The following is a 16,592-nucleotide window of genomic DNA, read 5'->3' as shown; positions in this document are numbered from 1 at the left end:
AGAGAGGAAGGGAGAAGGAGAGAGAGATAGAAACATCATTGATGAGAGAGAATCACCGATCGGCCGCTTCCTGCACAACCCCCACTGGGGATCGAGCCCACAACCCAGGCATGTGCCCTTGGCCAGAATCGAACCTGGGACCCTTCAGTCTGCAGGCTGACGCTCTATCCACTGAGCCAAGCCGGCTAGGGCTAAGTTTTTTTTCAAATATATATTTTTATTGACTTTAGAGAGGGAGAGAGAGATAGAAACATCAATGATGAAAGAGAATCATAGATCAGCCATCTCCTACACGCCCCCTACTGGGGATCGAGCCCACAACCTGGGCATGTGCCCTGATGGGGACTCAAACTGTGACCACTGAGCCACACCGATGGGGCGATATCAACATTTTTGATCCTCATGATAACACCAAGTCAGCTGCCACTGTGATCCCCATTTTACTAAAAATAGGCTAAGAATAACTGGTGGAGGGCAGCACAGATAGAGAAAGCATGTTTTAAACTACATCTAGCAATAGAGTTGTCTTAGCTTGGGTTGTTACAGCAAAATACCATAGACTGGGTGTCTTACAGATGCTGCCTTCTTGCTATGTCTTCACACGGTAAGAGTGCTCTGGTCTTTCCCTCTTCTTACAAGGATGCTAATCCCATTATGGAGTCCCATGCTCCTGACTTCATCTAATCCTCATTACTTCCCAAAGGCTCCACCTCCAAATCCCATCACACTGGTGTTAGGTCTTCAAACTTCCTGCTGAATTTTAATGTACCACATAGAAGTAGAAATTAGATTTAAAAATTTCACACTGTGATCATTTATGTAGGATCTGCGGGAGTTAGATTTAGGTCAATTAAAAATGCAATTTTCTGAAGGAAAATAAAGAAGACAAATAATCCCAAGTGCCCAATTTAGAGGGTTAATGTTCAGATCAAACTGGAGCTTTGCCAATTGTAAGTTAAGCTATGGTTGGGGCATTTCAATTCTCTGCCTCCAAAAGCAGGGTTTTTTTTTTTAATTAATTGAATTTATTGGGGTGACATCTGTTAATAAAATTATGTAGGTTTCAAGTGTATAATTCTATAACCCATCATCTATATATTGTACTGTGTGTTCACCACCCAAAGTCAAGTCTCCGTCCATCACCATTTATCCCCCCTTTACCCTCTTCTACCTCCCCACCCCCTCTCCCTCTGGTCATCACCATGCTGTTGTCTGTGTCTATGAGTTTTTCTTTTCAATTAAAAATTTTTAGTGTTGACATTATTGCAGGTGTCCCCCTTTGACCCCTCCCCCTCCCTTGGCCTTCACCAAACTATTGTCTGTGCCCATGAGGTACACACACATGTTCTTGAGCTAATCCCTTCACCATCTTTACCCAGCACCCTCACTCCCCTCACCTCCGGCACTGGCCAGTCTGGTCCGTGTACGCATGCTTCTGGTTTCATTTTGTTTGTCAGTTTATTTTGTTCATTAGAGTCCACAAAGTAGTGAGGTCATGTGGTATGTATGTTTTTTGCCCAATCCCTTCACCCTTTTCACCCAGCCCCCCAAGCCCCCTCCCCTCTGACAGCTGCCAGTCTGTTTTCTGTTTCTGTGAGTCTGTTTCTGTTTTGTTTGTTCGTTTATTTTGTTCATTAGATTCCACATGAGTGAAATCCTATGGTATTTGTCCTTCTCTGACTGGTTGATTTCACTTACCATAATACTCTGCAGGTCCATCCATCAAAGGCAGGTTTTAATAAGTCATGGAAATAGTAATCCTGAAGGCTTTCCTTATGTATTATTTATTATACCAGGAAATGAAATATGCTTTTCCAATAGTCATCACTCTAAAACACACTTCAACAATTAAGCAGAAAGCAGAAAATGGTTTTATCTCACTTTTATTTCTTAACCTGATGTTTGCAAATCTGTGTCCAGTAGCAAACGTCTACATGGCTTAAGTATTCCCAAACTTCACTAATAAAGTAGTTAATAATAGTGCTTCACTTCTAGGTAAAATATTAAATATTAAACATTTTTCACTATTAAAGGAATTTTTACTAAAACAAGAATTTCATAATGTAACCACAGTAAAGAATTAACAAACTTACAGAAATAAATACTTTAACTTTTTGTACTTGTTGCTGAAAATTCTTTTTCTCAGAGTCCATAACACCAACTCATTTTTATATTTTACTATTTTTTTGTGTATCTTTTGTTGTTTTTAAGTCCAAACGTAATCTAGGGCGAGCATTGCTTGCTAGACCTGGCCTTTTCTCAATACAGAATGTTCAAAGTCATTTTTAAAATTTATTTTCTATTTTGCAAGTTTTCCTCTAACATTTACATTCTCGAGGGTCAGATACTCTTGCTTAGTGAAGCAGGAGTTTCTTCTTGTGGTCCCTGATCGGTTTTAAAGTTGGAACCCCGGTGGCACTGATACTGGCTTCCTGTCGCCCTGTTGGGCCTGACAGGCTTCTAGTACAGCTACAGCTTCGTCAACTTTAAAACAGAGGGACTCTGGAAACTCGAGCATAAGCAGAAGTTCCGAGTTATCCATCTCTAACAGCATGCCCATGATTTCACTCGCAAGAGTAGGCTGTAAGGCTTGAATCAGAGGGAAGAGCCACTCACCCAACATCTTCTTTTGGTCTTCGGGAGAGGCCGATGCCAGCGTGGAAGTAATCAAACACCTCCCATCTTGGGCCTTGGGCCGCTTCTTGGGAGCTTGTGGCTGTGCCCCCAGCTGTTGAGGATTGCAGACACCTTCGTTGTATTGATACTGCAGAGCAGAGCGGGCGGCAGGGCGTGGGGTTGCTGTGGGGGGTGATGCGCTAGCAGCCCACTGCGGCTGTACCTGCTGTACCGGCTGTACCAGCTGTACCGGCTGTATTGGCAGTACCGGCTGTACCAGCTGTACCGGGGTTGCTTGCGGTGGAAGAGGTGAAGAAGCCGGTGCCGCGGTACCAGGAGTGGCTGGGTCAACATCACCTGGCATATTTTGGAATGGAGGAGGTTTGGCAGCCTCATCAGTGTCGCAAGGACTTGGTGTAGGTTGAGCAGCTTGGCTAGGACGACTGTGGGCAGCAGAATCCTCAGCCTGGGGGGCAGCTGCCGGCCAGCAATCTGGAGGTGCTGGCTGGGAGGGCTTGGTGACTGGTTTGCGTGGAGCTTTGGCCATTGAGGCTTTCTTCTTACAGTGGCTGGTGAACTGACCTTGCGGCTCTCGTTTGTACCGAGCGAAGGTCACATACAGTGGCTTGGCGGACCAAATTTGCCCATTCATTTCTGCTACGGCTTTCCGGGCTTCCTCCGGTGCGGAGAAGCATACAAAACCGACCCCCTTCCGGCGACCCCCTTCCACAATAACCTTTGCACTGGTGACTGTGCCAAACCGGGAGAACATTTTACGGAGACGCTCGTCGTCAATGCCGTCAGCCAGGTTTCTCACATAAAGGTTGATTCCGTGGTATTTGGCAATCCGGTTTTGCTTAATGTCTTGTAATTTCTGCTTAAGTTCTGCCTCCCTCTCCTTTTTCTTCTGAGCTCGAGAAACGTACATTTTTTTCCCACGGAACTCCTTCCCATTCAACTCCTCCACAGCTTTCTTTGCATCTGCGTGGCATTGAAATCGTATGAATCCAAAACCTTTGGATTTGCCATTGTCATCGGTCATGACTTTCACACTTAAGATAGACCCAAACTGGCTGAAGACATCTTTCAGGCGCTGATCATTCATGCCTTCCCCGAAATTCTTGATGTACACATTGGTGAACTCTTCTGCCCTCACCCTGCGCTCCGCTTCCCGTTGGCTAGGGGACTTGAACTGCCCAACAAATAATTTGCGCTGCTTTATCACCGTGCCATTCATATCCTCGATAGCCTTTTGGGCTGCTTCCCGGCTCTCGAAATGTACAAATCCATGACCCTTGGACCCGTTTTCATCACAAGCCACCTTGCAGGAAAGGATGTTACCGAAAGCGGCAAACAAAGCATACAGCTCTTTATTATCAATGGACTTGTCTAAGTGGTTAATGAATACGTTGCCCACGCCACTTTTGCGAAGCGACGGGTCACGCTGAGACAGCATGATGCGCATGGGCTTGCCCTGTATAACGTCAAAATTCATGGTGCTGAGGGCGTGGCCCGCGTCTGCCGGCCGCAGGAAGTTCACGTACCCGTAACCCAGCGAGCGGGAGCTGACGGCATCTCTGCACACGCGGATGGACAGGATGGGCCCGGCCGCGCTGAACTTTTCATAGAGCATCGCCTCGGTCACATCGGGGTGCAGGTCCCCCACGTACAGCGAGGCCGTGGGGAAGCTGGGGGCGCTGGGGTTCTCCTCATCTGCCTGCCAGGTAGCCATGGGCCTTGACCTTGCCGTTAGGGATGGTGAGCAGGGCCAGCAGTGGCTGAAAGGGCAGTGCGGGCGAGCGGGGAGGGACAAAAATGTACCAGAATCGAAACCGTTCCACAGTCCAGGCCATAGAACGCTGGCCCTGACTTCCGGCTTGGGAGTCGGGCGCCGGCCACGTGGCCGTGGTTCCTCCTTACGGCTACGGCGGGGTCAAGATCTGTCTCGGCCTTGGCTGCCTCACTGGGTTATTTTATAAAAAGGAAGAAAACGGAAGTCTCTGGCGGGTGAGAGGCACTTTTTTTTTTTTTTTTTTTGTAAAACATTCTGGGTTTTAAGAAAAGATTTAAAAACATAAATGTGCCAAGATGCTTCTATCAAGACACACTTCCAGCACCAGAAGAATCCCTCTTTGGTCCTTACAGAATCCTACCCACTTCCTTCTGTACTTCTCACACCCTCCCTCAAACCTGGAACCATTAATCTATTGAAATGTTGTCATTTCTAATATATTTTTAACATTTTATTAATTTTACAGAGAGAAAGGCAAAGGGATAGAGAGTTAGAAACATCCATGAAAGGGACAGAGTTAGAAATATCAATTGGCTGCCTCCTGCATGCCTCCTACGGGAAATCGAGCCTGCAACTCCAGGTATATGCCCTTGACCACAATCCAACCCGGGACCCTTCAGTCCCCTCAGTCCCCGGACTGAAGCTCTATCCACTGAGCCAAACCAGGTAGTGCAAAATGTTGTCATTTCAAAAATGTTATATAAATGGAATTATATACAATGTAACCTGGGATTGCTTTTTTTGAAACTCAGTATAACTCTCTGGAGAGTCATACAAATTAATGCATGTATCAATAATATGTTTCTTTTTATTGCTGAGTATTTGTTCCATGGTATGTGTGTGCCAAAGTTTGTTTAGCCATGCATCTTGACTATGGTGGTGAATGCATGAACCTATACATAGAATTTAATTGCATAAAACTAAATACACACACAGTGAAATGAGTATAAGTAAAACCAGGGATATCTGAGTAAGATCAGTGAGTTGTATCAATGTCAATATCTGGGTTGTGATATTATTCTATAGTTTTGCAAGCTGTTGGGAAAAACTCGATAAAAGGGTAGACTCATCTCTATTATTTCTTACAATTACATGTGAATCTATAACTGCCTCAATCAAAATTTCAATAAAAAGAAATACATGTGTGTTCCGAGCCTGGAACCCACACTGCACGCTCAGCGCTAACCACCCAAGCAAAGGGGCTAAGTATTAACCTTTTAGACCTTTACCATTGGATCATCAGAAGAACATCAACAAGCACTCCCAATTCCTGAAAGGACTGCAGTCAATATTAAGACAACAGCTTGCTCTACACCAGGAGCCACTGAACGATGGCCCGTGGGGCAAATTCAGCCTTTCAGGCCTTTTTGACAGCCTGCTAACTAAGAATTGTCTTAGATTTTTAAATGTTCGTTAAATATCAAAAGAAGAATATTTTTTTCCTTTTTAAAATTGAATTTATTGGGGAGACATTAGTTCACGAAACCATTAAGGTTTCAAGTATAAAATTCAACAAAACATCATTTGCACACTGCGTCGTGTGCCAAAAAATTGGAAAATGTCTCAGAGGGGAAGAAAAGAAGAATATCTGGTGGCATGTGAAAATTACACATAATTGACATCTTAGTGTCCATAAATATGTTTTATTGGAGCACACACACATCCATTTCTCTACCTGTTGTCTCTGGATGCTTCCATGCTACAACAGGAGGGTTGATTAGTTTGTAACAGACCATATGGCCTGCAAAGCCTAAAATAGCTGCTACTCGATCCTTTACAGGAACTGTTTGCTGACCCCTGCTCTAGACTTCTGTGCCTCTCTCTGCCCACATTTTGCGATATTTTAAAATAATACTAGAACACACACAACATGGAGAGCCGTGAGATGGTAAAAATAAACTTCATTTTATCTTTTCAGGGGAGAGATGATCACAGTTCATCTTGAGAAGCATTTAACTTAAAGACATAATGCTGCAACACAGACATAGAGCAAGCTCTTTTATCTGTGCACATTGGAAGTGATCACAGATTTCCAAGAGTTCAAATTTTCTGAAGCGATATCTATTCCCTGTACGTGAGTGACATGCCCATTAGCACAGAGGTCGTGATCAACTCTCTTTATTGTATCTCTTTCCAGCATTTTAACAACACTGCCCGGCAGTCCAATGAGTTCTTTCATTGTTACTTCATTTCATCCTCTCAATAACCCTCCAAGTACAATTTTAGTGATGAGGAAATGGGCCTCGAAAGATGATATTTGCCTAACATTGCACTCCAGGATCTACACCGTAATTCACCCAACTTCTAAGCTTTTCCCAGGGTATTTTGTCTTACTGCCAACCATAGGAATAGCATCATTAATGTGGGACAGAAATCTTTCCCTAACTCACTGATTATTTTCTACCCCTAACTTTTCCTCTATCAATCCAAATAAATACAGAACCATATCTATGTATTCATCACCTTTCCATCCATCCATCCATCCATCCATCCATCCATCCATCCATTAAACATCACATGTTTATTGAGCACCTGGTTCGTGCCAGCTAACTACACTAGGCTTAGGCATACAATTGTAAACATAATAGACATGGTCCCTGCCTTCATAAAGGTTACAGTCCTTTTCTACCTGGGATTTGATGTCTTTACAATTCACTATCGGCCCTTCCGGAAGTCACTTAAATTGGACTTCTTGGATGAATGTTCTGCTTTTACAAATAGTCTGAATAGTAGAATGAAGATGTTATCATTTGATTGTTGAATTGAAGGATGAAAAATACAAAAGATGTGCTCTAGCCGGTTTGGCTCAGTGGATTGAGCATCACCCTGTGGACTGAAGGGTCCCGGGTTCGATTCCAGTCAAGGGATGCCCAGATTGTGGGCTTGATCCCTAGTGGGGGGCATGCAGGAGGCAGCTTATCAATGATTCTCTCTCATCATTGATGCTTTTATCTCTCCTTCTCCCTCCCTCTCTGAAATCAATAAAAATATTAAAAAAATACAAGAGACATTAGCTTTTTAATAACTAAATGTAACACTTTACATAAATATTTCCCTCAGAGCCACTAAACACATGCCAAATTCTACTAACAATAATGTATAAATATACATAATGATAGAAAATATTTGGTTACACATTTTTCTCCATCCTATCCCAAAAGATTTTCATCTCTTACTTATTCTGAGAGAACAGAAACTGGCAGGGGTAATTAACAGGGTTGACCTCCAGGGTGAACACACACACTCACTGGTTGGGGGAGCCTTGGATTCTTTTCAAAGGACTTTGCTGGTAGAGCTTGGAAGTGCCATGTGGCCGTGGGGAGTTTGACTCTGGTAGTAGTTACTGGGTAGGCTCTGGAAGTTTTCCTTCCAGACGGCTGGCTGTTTCTCAAAAATTGCCTTTAAGAATTGTGTTTTGTAAGTTAAGAGCAGAAGCTATTATTAGCTGTGTGTTTGTGGTTAAGACATGAGGTCAGATTTGGCAGGGACTCTTAAGGGTGTGTGAAGGGGAACCTCAGCGCAGCCACCCTGAGGCCACTGGGTGCCTTGGGGGAGCAACTTATTCCTGGGCACGGGAGTGGCTCTGCCTTCCAATTTGTGGGAGTATGTGCTTTAATAATGGGATTAGCCTTGGGGAGCTAGGAGTGATTTGTAGCAAAGGTCTTTTTCAGAATTCAGTGTCCCAATGAGGATATATATATACTGAGTGGCCAGGTTATGATGATCTCTGAACGCATAATAATCTGGCCACTCAGTGTATATCCTATATAATAAAAGGCTAATATGCAAATTGTCCCCTCGACCAGGAGTTTGACCAGCAGGCAGGCTGGCCAACCGCCCATGTCCCCTCCCCCTGGCCAGGCTGGCCGGACCCCACCCATGCACGAATTCATGCACTAGGCCTCTAATATATATATATATATATATATATATATATATATATATATATACACACACACACACACACACACACACACACACACACACACACACTGAGTGGCCAGATTATTATGCGTTCAGAGATCATAATAATCTGGCCACTCATTGTATACACACACATATAAATAAATACACATACTACACACATACACACACATATACATACACACATACACACACACATATATATATGTATATATAATATATATTAAAAATATATGTATATTCCATATTCATAATTGCTCAATTAGGCCAGGGGCCATATTGGTCTTATTATTGTACCCCACCTCCAAGTGCAGTGCTTGGCATAAATAATACATATTTGTTGTATGAATGAATGAGTTAAAAACGACAATGGCCTGGCTGGTGTGGCTCAGTTGGTTGAGTGTTGACCCATGCACCGAAGGGTTGCTGGTTCTATTCCCAGTAAAGGTATCTGCCCGGGTTGTGGGCTTGATCGCCAGTGGGGGGCATGCAAAGGGTGGTCAATTGCTGTTTCTCTTTTTCTCCCTTCCTTCCCCACCCCTTCTCTCTCTCAAAAGAAAAGAGACATAAGGGGAGGTTTAGAAAGACTAAGGGCATATGTTAAATGGAAGGCCTCTGGATCTGAGGAAATTGAGGAACTATGAGGTTAAGGGGCCACATTGATGCTGCTGTCACTAAAGGTGACGGCTGAAGACACAGGTGGAGATGGAGGAAAGTAGGCAAGTCCCCATCCTTTCCTCGCTTTCTCTTGGGACAAATTAAGTAATTTTGTAGATAAATAAAGATGTAAGACCTGCAAGACACACACTCCTACTTGTGTGCGCCCACGCATGCACACACCCCCACCCACCCACTCTCACCCCCACCCATCCCTCTGCACACGCATACTGTAGTAACTGAAGTATATGAGATGGTCACATGACATAGATAATGAAACACTCATTGTAGACAACTGACCAAAATTAGCCATGTTTGAGCGTTATGGAATGATTAGAACACATAATTATTTTCTGCTGATAGCAAAACAGAGAATACAGGCATCTGAAATATTTAAAAAGGGAGAACACAATTCTAGTTTTGCCAAACTATCCTGAGATCTATTTTGTGGGAAAGTCTCCATATTAGGGAAAAGGACTTAATCTGTCATTGCCCGCTTGCTTTGATGTAGCAGATTTTGGGGGGCACTTTCTGAGGAGCCCTGGAGGAAGTGGTTATCATTATTCCAGTTCACAGTGGTACTTAAAATTGAGTATGGGTAGAATTTCTTTTTTTAAAAAAATATTTTTATTGATTTCAGAAAGGAAGGGAGAGGGAGAGAGAGAGAGAAACATCAATGATGAGAGTGAATCATTGAGCGGCTGCCTCCTGCACGCCCCACACTGGGGATCGAGCCCACAACCCGAGCATGTGCCCTTGACCGGAATCTAACCCAGGACTCTTCAGTCTGCAGGCTGATGCTCTATCCACTGAGCCAGACCAGCTAGGGCTAGAATTTCTTTATGCTCTGATAGTCAGCATGCTACAGAGTACCATAGAAGGGAACATTGTCTTGCTGCTGTCTGCACAGATGCAAAACATACCCAAAATACAGCATTTTAAAAGTAAGCTTTTGTAAAAAGACTAGAAAAGCTTTCACAAAGAAATCCTTTCAGACTTCAGCAGCAGATACTAATGCGATCACCTTTGTATAGATTCCCTTATAGCTTTCCTGAATCAGAATATGATATTGGGGGAAAGTTGCTTTTCCACTGTTACAGTGATACAATTTTCTCTGTGCCTTTCAAATCATTGTCTATGAAATCAGTTTGGATTCCTATTTCAGAAGCTTTGCCTTGACAGCAAAAGCATAAATACTTCCCCCGTGTCAAACATTTTAGGTGACAATCAGATTCACTCAGTACATTTTGTTTTCCTCTATAATCTCAAATAGTACACAAGCCAGTCCGTTTCACAGTTGTGGCTTCATAAACAATCAGATAGCGAAGTGATTTATTGCAAAGACAATGGCTCATCTTTCATTTTTTCCCTCTCAAATTTACAGTGACGTTCAATATACTTTTATACTATGTTGTTAATGAAAGTTTACCTTTGGGTCCAAAAATAGAGACAAAAGACAGTGAGTTGACTGGAAAAATAACCTTTAAAATTTGAAATTTGTGGAAGCAGTAGCTTTGTGCTGAATGGTTCATGCTATCCAAAGGCTTGGAGCTTGCAAATGCCACAGCCTCCGAACTCCACAGTGGAAATGGTTTCTATAGGAACAGTAGAATCATCATTTAATGAGGCACTATTACTTACCAGACCAGGTACTGAGTGAGTTAGATCAGTAATTGCATTTTGTCCTCCCATCAATCTTATGTAAATTCTATTAATCCTCCCTTTACAGATGAGGAAACTGAGGCTCAGAGGTTAGATGATATGTTCAAAGTCACAAAACCAGTAAGGGCAGAGCCAACACTTGGAGGCAGGTTTGTGTTTCTAATCACTTTGGCTTAATTACATTGTTGCTACCACGGCGTTATTATTATTATTCATTACAACTGGGAGAAACATGATAATAACGACAATTTATTGTGACCTGTATACTTATATACTTAGGACTAAATTGAGCATTTGCATGTTTTAAAAAAATCTCTGCCCTAGCCAGTCTGTCTCAGTGGATAGAGCATCGGCCGGCGGACCAAAAGTTCCCGGGGTTCGATTCCAGTCAAGGGCACGTACCTTGGTTGCAGGCTCCTCCCCGGCCAGGGCCCTGGTCAGGGCTCGTGCAGGAGGCAACCCATCGATGTGATTCTGTCTTTCCCTCTCTTCCACTCTCTCTAAAAATCAATGGAAAAATATCCTTGGGCGAGGATTAACAACAACAAAAAATCTCTGAGTGGTATTAATTTATAGATATCATTCTGCAATGTGTTTTCTTTACTCATCATAGTTCTAGTGTTAACTGTTATATAATATTCTAGTCTATAAGTATCATATCAATTCCTCCTATTGATGAACTGGGTATTCTTCAAAATTTTCTTGGCTATTCTTGGACCCTTCTTTCCTATAAGTTTTCTGATAAGCTTATTAAATTCCTGAGCAATCATGTTGGAATTTTGTTTGGAATTGCTTTGAACTTATATATTAATTTAGGAAAATTGACCAATATATGATATTGAGTCTTCCAATCATGAAATGATATACTTCACTATTTACTAAAGCAATGTTTTATATTTTTAGCAATATTTTAAACATTTCTCAATATGCTTTGTACTAATCTCATGACAAGTATCCCTAGACCTGAAATAGCTGAAAAGTGAATTAGTAAACTAGATTTTAGTACAAAGAAATCTGCTACCCAATTGTTTATGAAGCCACAACTGTGAAAAGGACTGGCTTGTGTAGTATTTGAGATTACAGAGGAAAACTAAATGTACTGGGTGAATCCGATTGTCACTTAAAATGTTTGACACGGGAACATATTTGTGCTTTTGATGTCAAGGCAAAGCTTCTGAAATAGGAATCCAAAATGTTCATTTCAGACATCATTCCTTTACCCATTAGGTAACTCACTATTTATGAGTGGATTATATTTTCCCTTTCACTATCTTTCCTCTCTTTTTTTTTTTTATTGGCATCGCTTAGTGTCTGGCATATTTCAGTTGATTTCCACCTGGGCCCTCTGTGGAACTATATATTTTTTTCCCCAAATATATTTTTATTGATTTCAGAGAGCAAGGGAGAGGGAGAGAGAGATAGAAACATCAATGATGAGAGAGAATTGTGGATCGGCTGCCTCCTGCACGCCCTACACTGGAGATCGAACCCGCAACCCGGGCATGTGCCTTTGACCGGGAATCGATCTGCGACCTCCTGGCTCCTAGGTCGACACTCAACCACTGAGCCACGCTGGCCGGGCTGGACCCATATCTTTTATGATGGTTTGGCGTTCCTGTCCCATAGTGATATTAGAAATATTGCAGAGGCAGATTCTAAACCAGTAGCAGCTTGATCCAGATCTTGGTCTACACAGATCTTGCATCCATGGCTCTAAAGCAGGGGTCATCAAGCTTTTTAAACAGGGGGCCAGTTCACTGTCCCTCAGACCGTTGGAGGGCCGGACTATAGTTTAAAAAAAAACAACTATGAACAAATTCCTATGCGCACTGCCGGCCCAGGACGAGTCGGCTGCTAAGCAGGACAGGCACTGGCACCCGGCAGGCCAGATAAATGTCCTCAGCGGGCCGCATGTGGCCCGCGGGCCATAGTCTAAAGCTTTATATAACCCAGGGTTTCTCCATAGGGAAACTGTTAGGTGATGCTTTGCTCTGAGGTACTGTCATGTGCTCTGTCTTGTGTTCACAGCATCCTTGGCCTCTACTTTGTAGATATTAGTAGCACTTCTTTCCCTTCACGTAAGACCAAAAATGATTCCAGATATTGCCAAAGGTGCCCTAGGTAACAAAGTCATGTCCTCCCTCTTGCTAACCAATGGTAAATCCTGGAATTAATTGGCAATAGCTGATTTTAACTTCCTGTAACAAGCAGAGGGGTCCATGTCCAGTCCATCTTTAAGCCTAGAGTCTGGGTTCAGCTCTTCATATTAAGTAGGGGAGTTTTAATCCCCCCGAAAGACATTTCCGACTCCCACTGCCTGTTTAAAGGCCCAGCACTCAGCATGCTATGACATCACACTTGTAAGAAACATGCCGCTGATTTATCTTCATAAAAAGGAAACAGCATGTGGCCAGGAAGCTGCTGAATTTCCCCAGAGCACACAGGATGTGGGGGTGGGGAGAGAGGATGAGAGCTGTACACGTGGCTGATAGCATGTGTCCTAGGAAGATTCCCCTAGACCTGTGGTTGGCAAACTGCGGCTCGCGAGCCACAGGCGGCTCTTTGGCCCCTTGAGTGTGGCTTTTCCACAAAATACCACGGCCTGGGCGAGTCTATCTTGAAGAAGTGGCGTTAGAAGAAGTTTAAGTTTAAAAAATTTGGCTCTCAAAAGAAATTTCAATTGTTGTACTGTTGATATTTGGCTCTGTTGACTAATGAGTTTGCCGAGCACTGTGGAGGTGGAGGTGACTAGAGAAGGCCCCAGCCCATTTTTTTAAATAACCCAATGGGAGACAGCAAGACCTAGGCGGCCTATTAGGAAATAGGTGACCAAATAGTACTTAGCCAATGAGGAATGGGAGGAGGGTCTAAATAAATAGGCTATGTTCCTGGCCCCACGTGTGTTCCTGTACAATGGGCGCCCACTCTGAACAGTGTTATTAAAAGTCTCATTTTCGCCATGCTTCTGTTTCCTCGTCCGTCATTTGAAATGTGGACTGCTGAGCCATTTCTCACACACCACTACTGGTTCTTGAGGGTGTATGCTTACTTTGTGTTTAGCTGCTCTCTTTTAAAAAAATATATATTTATATATATATTTTATTGATTTTTTACAGAGAGGAAAGGAGAGGGATAGAGAGTTAGAAACATCGATGAGAGAGAAACATCGATCAGCTGCCTCCTGCACACCTCCTACTGGGGATGTGCCTGTAACCAAGGTACATGCTCTTGACCGGAATCAAACCTGGGACCTTTCAGTCCACAGGCCGACGCTCTATCCAATGAGCCAAACCAGCCAGGGATAGCTGCTCTCTTTTTATATTTTACTTATCACAGCTACATATTTGGAGTAGAGAGGACACTATACAGCATGAACTAAAAAAATGTTTCCTACTCATAAATCATAGAATAAAGTTTTGCAAAACAATGGAAGTTTTTTTTTATTGAGTTTCAATTTGTTTTTCTTGATAGTTCAACTCCTTTATTTATTTATTTTTAAATTCTTTATTGTTGAAAGTATTATATATGTCTCCTTTTTCCCCCATTAACCTCTCCCCGCCCACTCCCACCCCCTAGTACATGCCCTCACCCCCCTACTGTCTGTGTCCATTGGTTTTGCTTATATGCATGCATACAAGTCCTTTGGTTGATCTCTTACCCCCACCCACCCTCCCCCGCCTTCCCTCTGAGGTTTGACGGTCTGTTCCATGCTTCTATGTCTCTGGATCTATTTTGCTCATCAGTTTATGTTGTTCATTAGATTCCACAAATGAGTGAGATCATGTGATACTTATCTTTCTCAGACTGTCTTTTTTCGATAGTTCAACTCCTTTAAATGTTTTCTTATTACCTTCCTGCCCTTACTTGATTGTGATTTTGTTTAATCTCTTTTTAAATTTCTAACCAAAGGTGCCATAAACCTGCTTTACTTTTAGCCAAATTCTGTATGTGGAGTATTGATCAGAATAACTAAAACTTCTAGACATTTTTTGAAGTACTTATACGAGCATCTCTCTATGACTTTTATGTGTTTATCTCTTTGGGATTGAGCACAGGCATTACATGTTGCAACTAAAGACAACATGATTGCCTGGTCGCGGTGGCTCAGTAGCTGAGTGTCAACCTACCAGTATGAACCAAGAAGTCATGGTTCGATTCCTGCCAGGGCACATGTGCAGGTTGCAGGCTCGATCCCCAGTGTGGAGTGTGCAGGAGGCAGCCGATCAATGATTCTCTCTCATTGATGTTTCTATCTCTCTCTCCCTCTCCCTTCCTCTCTGAAATCAATAAAAATGTATTTTTAAAAAAGACAATGAGATTGTTGTACAAAGTAAGGCGTTAAGTTCTGCCTGTAGTTATAATGTAGATGAATAGCACAGGCTGTGAAGGAGAAGAGGGCAGCAGGAGGTTGAGACCTTGCTGGAAAACCTTCAGGAATGAAGCAAAATGGAGCCAAGTTGGAACCTACCCCAGCCCTTTCCCTCCATGTTAAAGTTAGTTATGTCAATTCCAGCACCTATTTATAGTTAAGCCTTGGTTTTGATGAATGCTGTTGGACAGGGATCAAAGGAGGAGGGGCCTGCTAGGAGGAAGGGAGGAGGCAAAGCTGCCAAAGCTGATATGCCGATCTGTTGTTTGGACCCTACTCTTCTTCATCACACACAGATTTCTGGCCAAACACCATGATAATTATTTTTATTACAGGGCAGTAATCCATGTCAACATTTTCACTACAAGCCAAATGAAGACATCAAATCCCTAAATACTGAATAAACTATAGGTCAAATCATGCTGTCCTTTTTCATTGAGTTACCAGATATGCCATAGACACAACCTAACATTGAAATGTCTTCATAAGTTATTCTTTTATATGTTAACAAAATGAAATTAATAAAGCAAACCTGCATTAGTGTTTAAACATAAATTGTTTTTGAGCTGTAAAGAGGCTTAGAGACATCCAACTGGTCCAATACTTTAACACTGTAGAAGAGAAAATCATGATTTAAGAGCCCAAGGGACGCGCTTACAGCTATATAGTAGTATCTTGGTTCCGGAACAGGAACTAGATCCTGTCTTTCCCCCTCCCCTCAATCCAGAGCTTTTGCTACTTCTGCCCAAAAGAGAATCAATTTTAATTTTGGTAGCAGGCCATAAATACTTTTCTGGTTGACTTATGTTCTCTGCCTTTAAAGTTGGAAATAGATTAAAGTTTATAATTCTCATAAATTAACTTCAGTTACTAAGGAGATTAGGGTATTATTAATCTCTCCTATTTAATTTTTTTTAACTAAAGCCCACCTTCCTTGAAAAATGATATTATCCAAAGGATTAACTCTCCAAGCTATGCACTCAACGATGGAGGATTGTGAATTGGGTTGGCCTGCATTTTAAAAATCTTGATTTGCTTGTGATCACATGAGTTTAAATATTAGAGAAATGTAGAACTTACAGTGACCATGCTTGTACTTCTATGTAGCTGTTTAGATAAAATGTCCTCTTCTTTATATATATAATTTTTCACTGAAAGCAATTGCTTTTATGTCAGAATCTCAATAACATGGGCTGGGTAATGACCACCCATTTATCCACAAGACATGGTATTATGTATGAAGAAAGTATGTTATAGGATGTGAGGGTGGTTTGGTTGTGACATCTGTTATCCCATTGATCACCAGGGTTGATTTGGCTGATCTGGCTGGTTAGGTGGGTGTCCCCTTCCTCCCTCACTACTCCCTGTGTGTCCCTCCCGGCTGACTTTACCCAGTAGAGGAGAAGACCATTCTTAAGACAAGGGTATACAGTAGCTGTGTTCCCCTTCTAGAACCTCCAAACAAGCTCTCAAGAAAGTATGTGAGCCCTAGCTGGTGTGGTCCAGTGGATAGAGCATCAGCCTGTGGACTGAAGGGTCCCAGGTTGGATTCTGGTCAAGGGCATATGCCGG

At 42.5% G+C, this 16,592-nt stretch overlaps 2 protein-coding genes across 2 annotated transcripts in view; one reads left to right on the top strand and one right to left on the bottom strand.

The window, feature by feature from the left end:
- The window catches only part of ARHGAP6 (Rho GTPase activating protein 6), a 544,919-nt gene that overhangs the window by 24,821 nt on the left and 503,506 nt on the right, over positions 1 to 16,592 (top strand). The window lies entirely within an intron of this gene.
- Positions 2,396 to 4,348, bottom strand: LOC308239419 (polyadenylate-binding protein 4-like; the record flags this gene model as incomplete). The annotated part of the gene is made up of 1 exon (XM_080652248.1): positions 2,396 to 4,348. One exon carries the CDS (start codon positions 4,346 to 4,348, stop codon positions 2,396 to 2,398), a length of 1,953 nt encoding a protein of 650 aa, XP_080508374.1.

Source organism: Plecotus auritus, assembly GCF_963455305.1.
Source record: "Plecotus auritus genome assembly, chromosome: X".
In the NCBI taxonomy this organism is placed as follows: Eukaryota; Metazoa; Chordata; class Mammalia; order Chiroptera; family Vespertilionidae; genus Plecotus; species Plecotus auritus.
The sequence above is the reverse complement of the archived record's forward strand: the minus strand, read 5'-3'. Positions and strand labels throughout refer to the sequence as shown.